Source organism: Scyliorhinus torazame, chromosome 21, assembly GCF_047496885.1.
Source record: "Scyliorhinus torazame isolate Kashiwa2021f chromosome 21, sScyTor2.1, whole genome shotgun sequence".
Lineage (NCBI taxonomy): Eukaryota > Metazoa > Chordata > Chondrichthyes > Carcharhiniformes > Scyliorhinidae > Scyliorhinus > Scyliorhinus torazame.
The window spans coordinates 118,322,770-118,341,824 of NC_092727.1; the positions used below are offsets into that span (position 1 = coordinate 118,322,770).

The 19,055-nt window shown below is 48.9% G+C and overlaps 1 protein-coding gene across 5 annotated transcripts in view; it reads left to right on the forward strand.

Moving 5' to 3' along the window:
• raraa (retinoic acid receptor, alpha a) overlaps positions 1–19,055 on the forward strand; it is a 756,690-nt gene that overhangs the window by 226,345 nt on the left and 511,290 nt on the right. For 3 of the 5 annotated variants that reach the window (XM_072487386.1, XM_072487385.1, XM_072487376.1), the window contains one exon: positions 10,235–10,384. The exons of the other annotated variants lie outside the window; for them this stretch is intronic. In XM_072487386.1, the coding sequence (XP_072343487.1) occupies positions 10,313–10,384 (72 nt within the window). In that variant the 5' untranslated portion in view covers positions 10,235–10,312. The remainder of the gene's footprint in view (positions 1–10,234; positions 10,385–19,055) is intronic. 5 annotated transcript variants of the gene reach the window in all.

Sequence of the window (19,055 nt, forward strand, 5' to 3'; positions counted from 1 at the left end):
TGTAGACGGGGGGGTGGGGGTGACGTGCTACGCTTCCTGAAGTCGATGATCAGTTCCTTGGTCTTTCCGACATTTAGAGAGAGGTTGTTTTCAGTACACCATGCAACCAAGTGATTTATCTCCCTTCTGTAGTTTGATTCGTCGTTGTTTGAGATACGACCCGCCAGAGTCGTATCACAGGGAGAACGTGTAGACTCCGCACAGACAGTGACCCAAGCCGGGAATTGAACCTGGAACCCTGGCACTGTGAAGCAACAGTGCTAACCACAGACCCCGAATGCTGGTATCTTCATGACTTGAAGACATATAAGTGCTGGGTGCTATAGTCACATAAAGCTCCAAAAAGAAACTTACAATTTTTTCAGTTTGTGTAGGTGAACATGATCACTAGAGAAATGAATATTAAACTAAAATGTTTATATTTTCTAATCGACAAAATAAAACCCAGAGGGGAAGCACTTATGTTCATTGTTAATTTGTGTTTTGGCACTGATGCTGCAATCCTTACCTGAAAACGTGCCACTTTTTTCTGAGTATGGGGTGGAAGATTGGACAGTTAGTTGAGGTGCAGGGTTGCGGACTGTTTTGCAAATGTGAATTACTTTAGCGTGCTCCCGATAAAGCATGTTGGAACAGGGCACATTTGATCTGATCGGAAAAAGCAGTAACTCTTAGGCTATTGATGTTTAATACAAAGTCCTGATTGTCGTTTGGAATTCCACTTCATTTAAACAGGCCGTTTGCTGTTTATGATCTAAGTACCCATGACCTCCATTAAGCACAACCTTCCCCATGCCATTTGTTAATTAAATGCAGTCCCTTGACATCTTTAAGGGGTAATCAATTTTTATGGTTTACTTTAATGTACCTATTGAATAATTGATGTTAATTTCAACACTGAATGAGGTGAAGCAAGCTAATTTTACACTAAGGTGCAGATTATGAAGAAGAAAAAGCAGGACTCAAATGAGCTTTGTTTAGGTTGATAAGTAGTTGCCCCTGTGGTGGTTTGCAGGTGCAGGATGAACATTTAGGCAGGTGGAATATCACTTTCCATTTAATGTCTGGTGCTTGAGCTCTTAATAACAATTGCTGCTTAATAACAAGAACACTGGATACGTCTGTCCTTCCCTGTTAACCCATATATTTCCATGGTTGATCCATCAAAATACATACTTGGCTGGCTATCAACATAGATGCCTCCCTTTTCGGTTTTATTTTGATGCTCCCAGCTCTCTCCTTCAGATGACCTTCAGGGAAAGCATGAGTTTAAAGGCTAGTTAAGACTGGCCTTTCATTTCAGACATCAGGGGCGCGATTCTCCCCTACCCGGCGGGGCGGGGGGTTCCGGCGTAATGGAGTGGCGGGAACTACTCCGGCGTCGGGCCGCCCCAAAGGTGCGGAAGTCTCCGCATCTTTAGGGGCCAAACCCTCACCTTGAGGGGCTAGGCCCGTGCCGGAGTGGTTTCCGCTCCACCGGCTGGCGGGAAAGGCCTTTGGCGCCACGCCAGCCGGCGCCGAAAGGTCTTCGCCGGGCGACGCATGCGCGGGAGCGTCAGCGGCTGCTGATGTCATCCCCGCGCATGCGCAGGGGAGGGGGTCTCTTCCGCCTCCGCCATAGTGAAGACCATGGCGAAGGCGGAAGAAAAAGAGTGCCCCAGCGGCACAGGCCCGCCCGCGGATCGGTGGGCCCCGATCGCGGGCCAGGCCACGGTGGGGGCACCGCCCGGGGCCAGATCGCCCCCCCCCGGGACCCCGGAGCCTGCCCGCGCCGCCTTGTCCCGCCATTCAAAAGGTGGTTCAACCCACGCCGGCGGGAGAGGGTTGACAGCGACGGGACTTCGACCCGACGTGGGCCGGAGAATCGCTGGGGGTGGGCCCGCCGACCGGCGCGATTCCCGCCCCCGCCGAATCTCTGGTGGCGGAGAATTCGGGACACGGTAGGGGCGGGATTCACGCCAGCACTTGGCGATTCTCCGACCTGGTGGAGGGTCGGAGAATCACGCCCCTTATTTTGCACACCTCAGTTGTTCAGCTTTTGATTTCCACTTTTGCCCGAGATTTACTCCCCACTCGATGGTCATCACTGCCGCTGTCTCAATTTTTCCTTGGTTTTTGATGTGATGATGACCCAAGCTTTGGAATTTCTTTTTATTTTAGATTTAGATTTATTGTCACATGTGCCGAGGTACAGTGGAAAGTATTGTTCTGCGTACAGTCCAGACAGATCGTTCTATACGTGAAAAACATAGGACATGCGATAAATACACAATGTAAATACATAGACATCAGTAGAAGCACACGGAGTGTAGTGCTACTATAGTAAAAAAGACACGTGGAGAGATCAGTTCAGTCCATAAGAGGGTCATTCAGGAGTCCGGTAACAGCGGAGAAGAAGCTGTTTTTGAATCTGTTAGTGCGTGGTCTCAGACTTTTGTATCTCCTGCCCGATGGAAGAGGTTGGAAGAGAGAATTACCCAGGTGGGAGGGGTCTTTGATTATGCTGCCCACTTTCCCAAGGCAGTGGGAGGTGTAGACAGTCAGTGGATGAAAGGCGGGTTCGCGTGATGGACTGGGCTGTGTCACAACTCTCTGTAGTTTCTTACGGACTTGGGACAAGCAGTTACCATACCAGGCTGTGATGCAGCCATATAGGATGCTTTCTATGGTGCATCTGTTGACATTGGTAAGAGTCAATGTCGACATGTTGAATTTCCTTATTTTCCTGAGGAAGTATAGGTGTTGTTCTGCTTTCTTGGTCGTGGCGTTGATGTGGGTGGACCAGTACAGAATGCTGGTGATGTGTGCACCCAGGACTTTGAAGCTGTCAACCACCTCCACCTCGGCACCATTGATACAGACAGAGGTGCGTACACATTTCGCTTCCTGAAGTCGATGATCAGCTCTCTAGTTTTGCAGACATTGAGGGAGAGATTGTTGTTGTTGCACTATGCCACTGGGTTCTCTATCTCCCTCCTGTACTCTGACTCATCATTGTTTGAGATCTTACCCACTACGGTCGTGTAATCAGGAAACATGTAGATGGAGTTGGAGCCGAAATTTGCCACACAGTCATGTGTGTATAGGGAGTATAGTAGGGGGCTAAGTATGCAGTCTTGCGGGGCCCTGGTATTAAGGATTATCGTGGAGGAGGTGTCGTTGTTTATCCTTACTGATTGTGGTGTATGAGTCAGGAAGTCAAGGATCCAGTTGCAGAGGGAGATGCCAAGTCTTAGATTTTGGAGTTCGGATATGAGTTTGCCTGGTATTATGGTGTTGAAGGTGGAGCTACAGTCAATAAATATGAGTCAGATGTAGGAGTCCTTGTGTCGAGATGCTCCAGGGATTAGTGTAAGGCCAGGGAGATAGCGTCTAATGTGGACCGGTTGTAGCAATTTGCGAATTGCAATAGTTCTAGGCAGTCTGGAAGTATGGAGTTGATGTGCCTCATGACCAACCTCTTGAGGCACTTCATACCGTCAGTGCCACCGGACGGTAGTCGTTGAGGCATGGTGCCTAGTTCTTTTTACTGGTCTTCTTGAAGCAGCTGGGAACCCTGGAACAGAGTAGGGAGAGGTTGAAGATGTCCGCGAACACACATGCCAGTTGGTCCAGGCAGGTTCACCCACTTGCGCACCATCGCCGCATTGGCGGCCCAGTAGTACCCACAGAGGTTGGGCAGCGGCAGCCCCCTCCCATCCCTACTCTGCTCCAGGAACACCCTTCTTACCCTCGGAGTCCCTCGCGCCCACACAAACCCCGATATGCTCCTGTTGACCTGCCTAAAGAAGGCCTTCGGGATAAGATTGGGGATGCACTGGAACAGGAACAAAAACCTTGGGAGCACCGTCATCTTGACTGACTGCACCCTACCGGCCAGGGACAGCGGCAACGCGTCCCACCCCTTAAACTCCTCCTCCATTTGCTCCACCAGCCTCGTGAAATTAAGTCTATGCAGGGCCCCCCAGCTCCTGGCCACCCGGACCCCCAAATAGCTGAAGCTCCTCTCCGCCCTTTTTAGTGGGAGCTCGCCAATCCCCCTCTCCTGGTTCCCTGGGTGAACCACAAACAACTCGCTCTTCCCGATGTTGAGCTTGTACCCTGAGAAATCCCCGAACTCCCTGAGGATCCTCATTACCTCCGGCATTCCCCCCACATATAGCAGCAAGTCGTCCGCATAGAGCGACACCATATGCTCCTCCCCATCCCGCACCAACCCCCTCCAGTTCCTCGACTCCCTCAGTGCCATAGCCAGGGGTTCAATCACCAGCGCGAAGAGCAGGTAGGACAAGGGACACCCCTGCCTCGTCCCTCGATGCAACTAAAAGTACTCAGACCTCCTCTTGTTCGTGGCCACACTCGCCATCGGGACCTCGTACAACAGCCTAACCCATCTGACGAACCCCTCCCCAAACCCGACCATCTTCAGCACCTCCCACAAGTACCCCCACTCTACCCTATCGAAGGCCTTCTCAGCGTCCATCGCCACCACTATCTCTGCCTCCCTCGCCGTCATCATAATAACGTTCAGGAGCCTCCGCACATTCGCGTTCAACTGCCTCCCCTTCACGAACCCTGTCTGGTCTTCGTGGATGACCTGCAGCACACAATCCTCAATAATCGTGGCTAAGACCTTCGCCAGCACCTTAACAATGAAATCGGCCTGTAAGGCCCACACTGCAGGGGATCCTTGTCCCGCTTCAGGATCAAGGAGATCAGTGCCCGGGACATCGTCGGGGGCATCGCACCCCCCCCCCCCCCCCCCCCCTCCCTTGCCTCAGTGAAGGTCCTAACCAGCAACGGGCCCAACAGGTCCACATATTTTTTGTAAAATTTGACCGGGAAACCGTCCGGTCCCGGTGCCTTCCCCGCCTGCATGCTCCCTATCCCTTTGGCCAGTTCCTTCAACCCAGCCCCTAATCCCGCCACCAGTCCCTCCTCCACCTTCGGGAACTTCAGTTGGTCCAGAAAGCGGCCCATCCATCCCTTCTCCAGTGGGGGCTCGGACCGATACAGTTCCTCATAAAAGCCCCTGAAGACCCCATTGATGCCAACCCCACTCCGCACCACACTCTTTCCCCCCCCCTACCCTTAACTCCCCCAATCTCCCTAGCTGCATCCCACTTCCGAAGCTGATGCGCCAGCATCCGACTTGCCTTTTCCCCATACTCATAAATTGCCCCCTGGGCCTTCCTGTCCACGCAGGTTCTGAGTGCATGGCCAGGGACTCCGTCAGGACCCATTACTTTCCATGGGTTCCTTTCAAGAAAGTCAATCTGACTTCTGAAGCTGTGACGGTAGGTATGGGTGTGTTTGGGCATTTGGCAATGGTTTGTTGGTTTGTGGGCAGCACGGTAGCGTAGTGGTTGGCATAATTGCTTCACAGCTCCAGGGTCCCAGGTTAGATTCCGGCTTGGGTCACTGTCTGTGCGGAGTCTCTGCGCGTTCTCCCCGTGTGTGCGTGGGTTTCCTCCGGGTGCTCCGGTTTTCTCCCACAGTCCAAAGATGTGCAGGTTAGGTGGATTGGCCATGCTAAATTGCCCTTAGTGTCCAAAATTGCCCTTAGTGTTGGGTGGGGTTACAGGGATAGGGTGGGGGTGTGGGCTTGGGAGGGTGCTCTTTCCAAGAGCCAGTGCAGACTCGATGGGCCGAATGGCCTCCTTCTGCACTGTAAATTCTATGATTCCTGCTCAAAACGAGCATAGAATACATTGAGTTCATTGGAAGGGTGCTCTGTTGCTGGAGATTCTACTCAGCGCATAAATATAGTGCATCAACAGGAGGCATGGTATCAGCAGTCAATTAACTCTCCATTCCACAAGGAGGAATTGTTTCTGTTTTCTACACAAGGTTCATGTGACAGGTGGCCATAAGCCACTGATGCAGTTAGGTTAGTTAAAATGACAATAAAATCTTGGATTTTAATGGGTATCCACTTGCGGTTCTGCTACTGGAGTAAAAACGTTCGGGTAGAATGTACTTTGTTGGCTGCATTGGGAATATTTTGCCCATTAACAGAGGTCTCACAACTATTTTTTTCCAGTGGTTAAGACATTGATGCTTTCTTGGGGATGGTTTCAAGGGCTCTTGAACTCTTCTGCTGTCGCGACTTTATGTTTTCCTCCAGGAGCTTTGCCACTATGTGCTGGCAACCTATTCAGCCATGGAAGGCCTCCTTTTCGAATCTTGTGTCTGTGTTGGTCTTAATGTAATTTCCACACCTGGACTTAGCAGCAGTGACGACAAGATATCAAGTTGGTCCTTTTCACCTCCCGAGCCCAAGAAACTGAGGCTGAGTGCTCTGCCTCACTGACTGAGGTCAGCTGCTTTGAACCTGGGACTTTTCTGGCTTGAATGCATCAATGGGCCATTTATTTTGTTTGTTCTCTGGATATCAATGGTGTGCTTCTGTGGTGTGGTAACTCAACCCGTACATCATTGATCAATGGAACCCGTGGAGTACATTGGAACCCGTACATCATTGATCAATTGATTCAGTAATATACCAATAACCCCATAATAAGGATACAACCTTCTTTATTATGCAGTAGAAGCTTAATCATCAATGTAATTGTCAGTGTCAGCTGAAACCAATTCCACATCACAAGAGTAGCTCCAGGGACAGGAACTTAATTCCTTTGGTTTATGATTATCATTGCAGAGCAGAAAAATGACAGGAATATTATAGGTTTTACACAGTACTGCTATAAATCAGGATGTGGGTAATGCTGTGATATCAATTTTTAATAAATCCTTTGCCGTCGCTGTTTTTCAGTTTGGCTTCCATTGTTCTTGGAACTTACAGCCAGCTCAAAGGAGCCCCACTTCACCCTAAACGTCAAATTTAATTAACCTGTATCAAGACACAGTGTTAGCTTGTAAAGCGTACATTTCGATTTCTTTATGCAGTAACTGGAAAAATCAATTTGTATCTCTGCTTGTACTGGTGACTGTGTTGAGGGATTGTGTGATGAACAATTATGGTGTGAATGGGGGAAAGATTAAGAAGTAAAACCTTTCTCAGGCATTACGTGAGGCAGTAAAAGTTGATTGTGCTGTATAACTGTTGAGACTATAGGTCGAAGGAGAGGTTTTATAACCAGGCGAACTATCTTGTACGGCATTATATTGTCATTATATTGCACTGCGGGCAGCATGGTGGCCTAGTGGTTAGCCCTGCTGGCTCACGGCGCTGAGGTCCCAGGTTCGATCCTGGCCGTGTGGAGTTTGCACATTCTCCCCGTGTCTGCGTGGGTTTCGCCCCCACAACCCAAAAATGTGCAGAGTAGGTGGAATGGCCACACAAAAATTGCCCCTTAATTGGAAAAGATAATTGGGTAATCAAAATTTAAAAAACATTTTTTATTTGCACTGCATTTTAAAAGTGCTGCCCAGTCTTCGACGATTCTGTTACTGTCCTGCAAGATGTTCAATGGAAGTAGATTCTTAATGTTGCTGAAAAGCAAAATACTGCAGATACTGGAAATCTGAAATAAAAACAGCAAGTGCTGCATAAACTCAGCAGGTCTGGCAGCATCTGTGGAGAGAAACGAGAACATAGAACATTACAGCGCAGTACAGGCCCTTCGGCCCTCGATGTTGCGCCGACCTGTGAAACCACTCTAAAGCCCATCTACACTATTCCCTTATCGTCCATATCTCTATCCATTGACCATTTGAATGCCCTTAGTGTTGGCGAGTCCTCTACTGTTGCAGGAGTTAACGTTTCGGATCTAAATGATCCATAGGAGTGGAAGGGTCATTTAGATCCAAAACGTTTACTCTGTTCCTCTCCAGACCTGCTGATCCAATATTTTCTGTTTCTACTTCATAATGTTGTTCGACTCCCTCACTGTCATATCTGCTCTCTTGATTCTGTGGGGTGGGTTCAGCGGCAAGAAAGAAACTGCTGAATATAAATCAACTCATAAACATATATTCAAAGGTTGCATTTGCTACGTTGTTAATTTGGCTGGAATGTTACCTGATGCTGGGGGAGGTAACCACTGTTTTGCTAGTTTAATGGTATTGAGGAATGTGGAGACGAGGCAAGTGGGCGGAGTTAGGAGAGAGGCCACTTATGATCTCTTCCATTGGCAGAATGGGCTTGAGGGTCTGAATTGCCTACTCCTGTTCCTGTGGTACAGTTGAATTGGCAGTTAGCACATTGAGTCAGATCGGCATCCAGTAAGGATGGCACATTTCCATCCCCAAAAGGCATTGGTGAACCAGTTTGATTTCTATGTCCAAACTTTTACTGAGAGCAAGATTTTGCTTCCAGACTTTTTAAACTGAATTCGATTCTCAAGGTGACTTGGTGAGATTCGAACTCTTATATTCCGGGTTATTATTCTAGTCCTCTGGATTACTGGTTTAGTTACTGATCCACCAACCTACCATACTACTCATTCCACAAATTTCAGTGCCAAAGTGAATATATGTAATGTTAGAGATGAGGGAGTCGTGACTATAGGAGTGGGATAGATTGCTACAAAAATCAGAAAATAATTGTTTGTGTTACAAGGCTACCTTATTGTTGCCAATCACCTAAAACACTAAAAACAAGAAAGCTTCAATTAAGCTTTGGTGCTTGATAGAGAAAATGGCAAACACATAGATCACACATTATAGAATTTACAGTGCAGAATGAGGCCATTTGGCCCACCGAGTCTGCACCGGCCCTTACAAAGACCACCCTACTCAAGCCCACGTATCTACCCTATCCCCGTAACCCAGTAACCCTCACTTAACCTTTTTGTACAGTAAGAACTCTTACAACACCAGGTTAAAGTCCAACAGGTTTGTTTCGATGTCACTAGCTTTCAAACCTGTTGGACTTTAACCTGGTGTTGTAAGACTTCTTACTGTGCTCACCCCAGTCCAACGCCGGCATCTCCACATCATGGTTAACCTTTTTGAATACTAAGGGCAATTTAGCATGATCAATCCACCTAGCCCGCACATCTTTGGACTGTGGGAGGAAACCGGAGCACCCGGAGGAAACCCACGCAGACACGGGGAGAACGTGCAGGCTCCGCACAGACAGTGACCCAGCCGGGAATCGAACCTGGGACCCTGGAGCTGTGAAGCAACTGTGCTAACCACTATGTTTAGTGGTTCACTTTGGAAGGAATAACAGGAATATGGAATATTTGGCTAATGGAAAAGTTCTTGAAAGTGTGGATGAGCAGAGGGATCTAGGTGTCCATGTACATAGATCCCTGAAAGTTGCCACCCAGGTTGATAGGGTGGTGAAGAAGGCCTATGGAATGTTGGCCTTTATTGGTAGAGGGATTGAGTTCCGGAGTCAGGAGGTCATGTTGCAGCTGTACAGAACTCTGGTACGGCCGCATTTGGAGTATTGCGTACAGTTCTGGTCACCGCATTATAGGAAGGACGTGGAGGCTTTGGAGCGGGTGCAGAGGAGATTTACCAGGATGTTGCCTGGTATGGAGGGAAAATCTTATGAGGAAAGGCTGATGGACTTGAGGTTGTTTTTTCGTTGGAGAGAAGAAGGTTAAGAGGAGACTTAATAGAGGCATACAAAATGATCAGAGGGTTAGATAGGGTGGACAGTGAGAGCCTTCTCCCGCGGATGGAAATGGCTAGCACGAGGGGACATAGCCTTAAACTGAGGGGTAATAGATATAGGACAGAGGTCAGAGGTAGGTTCTTTACGCAAAGAGTAGTGAGGCCGTGGAATGCCCTACCTGCTACAGTAGTGAACTCGCCAACATTGAGGGCATTTAAAAGTTTATTGGATAAACATATGGATGATAATGGTATAGTGTAGGTTAGATGGCTTTTGTTTCGGTGCAACATCGTGGGCCGAAGGGCCTGTACTGCGCTGTATTGTTCAATGTTCTATGTTCTATGTTACCATGCTGCCCATAGTGAAATTTCAGGTGAAATGGGAAGGGGAAAGTAGTGAAGGTGATAAATTTGATGATATTTGAACAGAAATTACTGGAGAACTCAGCCATTTGCTGAGCGGAAGCCTTTTTTCACTTCAGTATGTTGAACAGTTTTTCCATCCCTCCCTCAGGGGAAGTTGAGGGATTTGTTTGACTGTATTCATTTTTTATACGCTTTCAGCTTTCCGGCTAAATATTTTGACAGTAACAAATCTGTTCCTGTGACATTTCATGATCAGTAATTAAATTGAAGCTGCAAATAGCAATCATTTTCGAATATAGCACTGAAAATTCTAGCTTGATACTCCTTTTGTTTACAGAACTGACTACCGTCTGGAGCAACATCTGAAAGTCAAAATAGCAATGGCAATGCCATCAGAAGCACCAAGACCATCCCTATGAGTAGCGTGCTGGGTGCCCTGCACAGCCTGTGTACTAGCAGAGGCAAACATCAGCAACGATCGGCAGAGGTACTAAATGAAATTAAGTCTGTCATTTGAGGTACTCATGCAGGCTGTCGATCGATTTTCTACATTGCTAGTTTGTTTGGATCTTCTTTGATATTAAGATAGGTTCCAATCAAAAATGTGACTTAAGCATGCAATTTCTGCTAAAGTTATATTCATGGCTTTGGAGCGACACACAAATGGCATTCTTACATGTGTCTTGTCATATAGATCATGAATCATGGAATTTACAGTGCAGAAGGAGGCCATTCGGCCCATTGAGTCTGCACCGGCCCATGGAAAGATCACCCGACCTAAGCCCACACCTCCATCCTATCCCCATTCCCCAGTAACCCCATCGAACCTTTTTGGACACTAAGGGCAATTTTGCATGGCCAATCCACCTAACCTGCCCATCTTTGGACTGTGGGAGGAAACCGGAGCACCCGGAGGCAACCCACCCAGAAACGGGGAGAAAGTGCAGACTCCACACAGACAGTGACCCAAGCCGGAAATCGAACCTGGGACCCTGGAGCTGTGAAGCAACTGTGCTAACCACTGTGCTACCGTGCTGCCCAGGTGCTATTGCTGGAAAGTAATCATGAAATTAACCTTATCTGATTTACCACTGATCCCAGACCCCCAACCTGAGCACTGATGTCAACTAGAGAACAGACCAGAAATCTTTTTTTGTACAAATTTAGAGTACCCAATTATTTGTTTTTCCAATTAAGGGGCAATTTAGCATGGCCAATCCACCTATATGAGTTAGCACAACGTGCAGCAGTGGACCAAAAGGTTGGGTGGGGTTACTGGGTTTTGGGGATAGGGTGGAGGTGTGGGGTGTTCTTTCCAAGGGTCGTTGCGGACTCGATGGGCTGAATGGCCTCCTTCTGCACTATAAATTCCATATCTATATATCATGAGTGGACATTGGGTGACAAACAAACTTTGAGTCTGCTGTTACTAGTGCTAATAAATTAACATTTAATCGCTTGTAAGTATTCTTTTGTTGCTATTTTAGTAGTGATGTTAATTCATTTCAAATGAACAAATCAATACCGAGGTAAAAATAGCAGACACAGGAATGGTAAATGTTCATCTTCCAGTTTTTCTTTAACAGTAACATTTACTGACATTCTAGAAATAGGAAATACAATTCTAAAACTTGATCATACAATTTAAAAGTCATATAAAGATTAGGACAAAGGTGTATAAGTGGCGGGTTTCTCCGACCCCCCGCCGGGTCGGAGAATCGGCGGAGGCTGGCATGAATCCAGCCCCCGCTGGTTGCTGAATTCTCTGGCATCTGATATTCGGCGGGGGCGGGAATCGCGCCGATTGGCGGGCCCCCCCCCCCCCCCGGCGATTCTCCAGCCCGGATGGGCCGAAGTCCCGCTGCTGGAATGCCTGTCCCGCCGGCGAGAATCAAACCACCTCTCTTACCAGCGGGACAAGGCGGCGCGGGCGGGCTCCGGGGTCCTGGGGGGGGGGCGCGGGGCGATCTGGCCCCGGGGAATGCCCCCACGGTGGCCTGGCCTGAGATCGGGGCCCACCGATCCGCGGGCGGGCCTGTGCCGTAGGGGCACTCTTTTCCTTCCGCCTTCGCCACAGTCTCCACCATGGCGGAGGATGCCATGCGCGGGGATGCCGTGAGCGGCCGCTGACGCTCCCGCGCATGCGCCGCCCGGCAAAGTCAGTTTTGCGCCAGCTGGCGGGGCACCAAAGGCCTTTCCCGCCAGCTGGCGGGGCGGAAATCAATCCGGCGCGGGCCTAGCCCCTCAAGGTTAGGGCTCGGCCGCTCAAGATGCGGAGAATCCCGCACCTTTGAGGCGGCGCGATGCCAGACTGATTCACGCCGTTTTTGGCGCCGGTCGGCGGACATCGCGCCGATTGCGGAGAATCCCGCCAAGGTAACAATATTGGTTGTATTACCAAATGATCAAAAAGACAAAACATCCTCACGGGCACTGGAGCCACCAGACTAAATTACATTCCCACGTTTGGATTAATATAAAGTGATTTCAGGTGTACATTGACTTGAAAAGAGGCTTGGATGTCAATTTTCGATTTGAAACCCGAGCAAAGTAAAGCAAAGCTGGGTTTGCCCCTTCCCTTTCCAGAGGCTGGATTGGCTTGGCTGCTTTGCTTACACTAGCAGTATGACTTCAGCCTGATGTAAAGATGCCCAACTGGTTTGTTGGAGCTCTTGGGAAATTTTCAGAATAGAATGGAAAATTTTTAACCTTCTGAAGAAACAAATGTGTGTGTCTGCTGCACTGCCCTGTTGGCCGCCAGGGGAGTGAGTGCTTTTGCAGCTGGTTGAATACTGAGAGGTTGAGTAAACTCGGTTTGTTCTCACTGGAACGACGGAGGTTGAGGGGCGACCTGTTCGAGGTCTACAAAATTATATGGGGCATAGACAGAGTGGATAGTCAGAGACTTTTTCCCAGGGTAGAGGGTGTCATAATATACGGCAGTATATCATGGTGCCGATACACACACACTGATGGACACACAGCAAGATTCTCTCACCTTTGCTGATGATGAAGATAAATCAAAATTCAAGACGGTCCTCCTTAAGTTTGACAGTCACTGCAACATTGAGGTGAACGAAAGTTTCGAGCGCTATGTATTCCAACAACGTTTGCAGGGTAAGGATGAACCTTTCCAGTCCTTTCTCACCCACCTCCGCATCCTTGTGCAGTACTGTAATTACGGGCCCACCTCCGACTCCATGATACGCGACCAGATCGTTTTCGGTGTTCTGTCGGCCCCCCTACGCCAGCAGCTCCTCAAGGTAAAGCAGCTCACCCTAGCGACCGCTATCGAGACCTGCGTGCTACACGAGCACGCCACAAGTCGGTATTCCCACACCCAAGCGGCTGAAACGGCAAGGTCCCCACGAGGCAGAAAGCGTCCAAGCAATCGAGCAACTCCAGGGCCTCAGCCTGGATGAGGGCGGCCATTTCGCGCACTTTTTCGATGCGTGGTGTGCTACCCTTACGGTCAACCGGTCCCAAATACGATTCCGCCTGGACACTGGTGCCTCTGCCAATTTCATTGCATGGTCTGACCTCCAAAGCCTTTGTGTCAAACCAGCCATCCTCCCATCAGCCTGCCAGCTATTAGATTATAATGGCAATGCCATTGCTGCCAGCGGCTCGTGTCAGCTTGAAGTGACACACAGGTCACGCAAAGCCATCCTTCTCTTTGAAATCGTGGGCTCCTCGAAAGCCTCCCTGCTTGGCGTGCAGGCATGCAAGCTGTTGAACCTAGTTCAGAGAGTTCACGCTCTCTCCTGCTGATGCGTCTGCCTTTCAGGACACCGTATCAACCAGTGCCACGATGTCTTCGAGGGCATGGGCACGCTCCCGTACACCTACAAGATTTTATTAAAACCGAATACCACTCCTGTGGTGCACGCACCTCGCAGGGTCCCAGCACCCCTTAAGGACCGCCTCAAGCAGCAGCTGCAGGACCTCCAGAACCAAGGAGTGATTTCCAAAGTCACGGAACCGACCGACTGGGTCAGTTCCATGGTATATGTAACAAAGCCTTCCGGCGAATTGAGAATTTGCATTGATCCCAAGTATCTAAATCGCAATATCATGAGGGAGCATTATCCAATTCCCAAGCGCGAAGATGGCTCGCGCCAAACTCTTCACCAAACTCGACGCATCAAAAGGATTCTGGCAAATCCAGCTCGATAAATCCAGCAGGAAACTTTGCACATTTAATACCCCCTTTGGCAGATATTGTTACAACAGGATGCCATTCGGGATCATATCTGCATCAGAAGTGTTCCATAGGATTATGAAACAAATGATGGAAGGCATTGAAGGTGTTCGCGTCTATGCCGATGACATAATCATTTGGTCCACCACCCTGTAGGAACATGTTAGTCGCCTCCAGCGCGTATTCAGACGTATACATGAGCATGGCCTCTGCCTCAACAGGGCCAAATGCTCTTTTGGTCAGACGGAACTCAAGTTCCTCGGGGACCACATCTCGCAATTGGGTGTGCAGCCGGATGTGGACAAGGTAGCTGCCATCACAGCTATGAAAACACCAGAGGACAAGAAGGAGGTCGGCCGATTTCTGGGCATGGTCAATTTTTTTAGGGAAATGTATCCCTAACCTCGCCACTCGTACCACGGCTCTCAGGAACCTGGGCAGGAAGACGACAGACTTCCAATGGCTCCCTGTCACGAGCGCAAATGGAGAGAACTCAAAGCAAAACTGACCACGGCCCCGGTCTTAGCTTTCTTTGATCCAACAAAGGAGACCAGAATTTCGACCGATGCCAATCAATCCGGCATTGGGGCAGTGCTCCTCCAACGTGATGAGGCCTCATCATGGGCTCCCGTGGCATATGCGTCACGTGCGATGACCCCCACGGAGCAGCGCTACGCGCAGATAGAAAAGGAGTGCCTGGCCTTCTGACCGGCGTGGTTAAGTTTCACGATTATGTCTACGGACTTCCTCAATTCACCGTCGAGACCGACCTTCGCCCGCTGGGCGATATAATACAGAAAGACTTGAACGACATGATGCCTCGCCTCCAGCGTATTCTGCTCAAGCTCCGGCGATATGACTTCCAGCTGGTATACACCCCAGGCAAAGACCTCATCATTGCTGACACTCTCTCCAGGGCAGTCAAAACTCCATGTGACCCAGCGGGATTTGTCTGCCAGGTTGACGCCCATGTGGCATTCGCAGCCTCCAATCTACCTGCCACGGATGAACGCCTCGCCCAAATTTGCCGCGAGACGGCGGCTGACCCCTTGCTACAGCGTGTCATGCGCCACCTAACGGACGGGTGGCTCAAGGGCCAATGCCCTCAGTTCTATAATGTCAGAGATGATCTGGCGGTAGTAGACGGGGTTCTTCTAAAACTGGACCGCATTGTCATCCCGCATAGCATGCGCCAACTTGTCCTGGAACAACTACACAAGGGCCACCTTGGCATGGAAAAGTGCCGCCGACGGGTCCGAGAGGCAGTGTACTGGCCCGACATTAATGAGGTCATAGCCAACACAGTGCTCAACAGTCCCACTTGTCAGTGCTTCCAGGAGGTGATACGGTTGCACGACATCACCTCGTCTGCAGTCATTCGTGCATGTAAAGAAACATTTGCTCGACACGGCATCCTGCTCACGGTTATGTCGGACAATGGCCCCTGCATCGCCAGCCAGGAACGGTCCAACTTTGCCAGGCGGTACAATTTTGCCCATGTGACATCCAGTCCCCTGTACCCCCAATCCAACAGCAAAGCGGAGAAGGGAGTACATATAGTCAAACGGCTCCTATGCAAGGTTGCCGATGCTGGGTCCGATTTCTACCTTGCCTTGCTGGCCTGTCGCTCCGCCCTGCTGTCCACTGGTCTGTCGCCAGCCAAGTTACTCATGGGTCGCACCCTGAGGACGACGGTGCCGTCCATCCATGTCCCAGACCTCAACCACGTTCCGGTCTTTCGCCGGATGCAGCTGTCTCGTGCACAACACAAGGCGGCTCATGACTCCCGTGCAGCTGATCTTGCTGCTCTGGCTCCAGATGACAACGTCCACGTCCATCTTCCGGATGGGGGCTGGTCTGCAACCGATGTTGTCCTTCGGCAGGTGGCCCCCCCCATTCGTTCCTGGTTCGTCTACCGGATGCCTCTATTCTGCTCCACAATCGACGCGCCCTTCGTCTCGTTCCACGCTCGCCACGTGATCTTCCACTGTCGCCTCGCCCTCCTGCTGACCCTGCCACGGACTATGCAGAGCTCCCTGTCACTCTGCATCCCCCTGACTCTGACACAGTCCAGCCCACTCCTAACCCGACGGCTCTCGACCCACCCTTGAGGCGGTCAACCAGAATTCGTCGCCCACCTGAGAGACTTAATTTATGAACTTTGCGGACTTATAGACTCTCTGAATTGTTTTGTTGCTTTGTTTGATCGTTTCCCTGGTTTGTATATAGTGTTGATCTTGTTATTCTAGTTGCATACTGCTTCTCTGCACCAGGCACCTTCCCATGTAAATAGCTTAGTTCTCATGTACGTAGTCCTGTAAATATGTCTTCGCACCCCACACGTAGTTGGGAACATTCTCACCATACATTATTTATTGCCACACACATACATTCTTTTATAAAATGATATACGCCAGTATATCATGCTGCAGGTACCCACACACTGATGGACACACAGCAAGACCAATCAACACACACAACACCGCAGCCAATCACCAGTTAGAGCACACTCACTATAAAGACAGGGGGCATCAGAGTTCCTGCTCATTCGGGATGCAGCCTCCTACAAGGACAGAGCTTACAGCTTACAGCACAGATCCTCACCATGTGCTGAGTGCATAGACTGGTTCGGACAGGCATAGGTCTTTAGTTTAATCTAACATCGTGTTAACCCACAGTGAAAGTATGTTCAACAGTTTCTAACTTAATAAAATAGTGTTGCACTATTTTAAGTGTTGGTGGCCTGTATGTGTTCCACGCATCCAGAGCACCCAACACATCAGAGGGGTCAATTACAAGGGGGCATAGGTTTAGGTACGAGGGGGAAAGGTTTAGAGGAGATGTATGAGGCAAATGTTTTACACAGAGGGTAGTGGGTGCCTGGAACTCGCTGCCGGAGGAGGTGGTGGAAGCAGGGACGATAGTGACGTTTAAGGGGCATCTAGACAAATACATGATTAGGATGGGAATAGAGGGATACTGACCCCGGAAGTGTAGAAGATTTTAGTTTAGACGGGCAGCATGGTCGGCACAGGCTTGGAGGGCTGAAGGGCCTGTTCCTGTGCTGTACTTTTCTTTGTTCTTACTGGTTTTGGGACGGTGGCTACAATATAACTGAGGTTGAACATGGAGTAATTCATAGCAGGAGTTGAAAAGAGCACAATTTAAAAGACATAGAAGATGATATGGGCCCAGTATATCTCTTACATTAGATTTTGCAGCCATAAGTAGGGGACAAAATTGAACATCTGGGCAGGAAGACCAACCTGCGAGGGAATGAGATAATGATATGAAATGCCTAAAATCAAAACAGAGCAGAACATCAGTGTAAACGTGGAGAATGTGGCACCAAAGAGATCAGAAGATAAACCTAGAGGAGGATGAAAATATAAAACTTTGTAACTGTAACCAGGGCTGCCATCAGAGGGTTTAATTTAGGAGTAAAGGGCCTGCGTTTGTGAGGATGCTGAAGGGTGAAAATAATGAGCAGAAATGAGGCACAGAGACTAGTTTGCAATATAGTCTTAAAGCTCATTTCGTCAAAGTGCGAATTTTTGATACGTCTATTCATTTGCTTTTTATATTTCTGTAGTTGCTAGCTAAGAAGCCACTATATTTTGCTGACACGTGGAAAGTAGGCTCTTAACCCTAATTCTTTTTTTGCTGCCTGCAAAAGATATAAAATTAAGATTCTGGGCTACACGGTGGCGCAGTGGTTAGCACTGCTGCCTCACGGCGCCGAGGCCTCAGGTTCGATCCCGGCTCTGGGTCACTGTCCGTGTGGAGTTTGCACATTCTCCACGTGTCTGCGTGGGTTTCGCCCCCACAACAAAAGATGCGCAGGGTAGGTGGATTGGCCACGCTAAATTGACCCATAATTGGAAAAAATGAATTGGGTACTCTAAATTTATTTTTAAAAAATTAAGATTCTGAAGTGATCCATTTCCATTCCAGATTTTATTGAATCTCTATGGGGCCTATGAAATTTTATTACTTTTGGCTCTGATGCAGAATTAGATTTTCCACAACAATTTTGTTATTTCACATCTTTTTCTCTCTATTTTCCATCTACCTCGTGACCATCCCCCAAATTCTTTTCTGTTTTTCCTGATATAATTCCTGCTCTTTGTAGTGACCTGCCCCCACCTCTTCAATAATGGCTCCCTAATCTCTTAAAACGCTTCACAACAATCACCAACAAAAACTGAAGCCCTGATGATCAATACATTGTTCGCTCCACCAACCATCAGCCTTTGGTCCCATCACGTTTTCATTATCAGCAACCACAGCACGCTGAAGCACTGTCATCAGATTGGATGAGTTATTTAACCTACTGATGTTTGTCTGCCGACAGTTCTTTGAAATTTTCTTGAGCATAGAGAATCCATATTGACTTCCTCCTGTTTAGTATAACATACACCCGCTCTTGTTCTGCACTGCAAATCCGCTGTTTAGCCCACTGAGCTACACCGGGTTCAATTCCCGTACAGGCTGAGGTTATTCATGAAGGCACCGCCTTCTCAGCCTTGCCCCTCGCCTGAGGTGTGGTGATCCTCAGGTTAAACTCACCACCAGTCAGCTCTCCCCCTCAAAGGGCAAGGCAGCCCATGGTCATCTGGGACTATGGCGACTTTTCCTTTACGTATAATTGCCTCGTACATCTCCTCTATACCTTGTCCCTTGCACCTTAAACCTATGCCCCCCAGTAATTGACCCCTCTACCCTGGGAAAAAGTCTCTGACTATCCACTCTGTCTATGCCCCTCATAATAACATGATATGATTCTGTGATGGAAGTCTAAGATGTGCATTGCCCAACCACCATGTTGATAGAGTATGAGGCTTTAATCATGTACGTGCTGTGGACAGAAAGGTGACTCACTGTACTGAGATTTATTAGATGAGATTTTGAGATAAGCAAAGTATATTTGCAGATGTGAAAGTATATATAGAGTGAG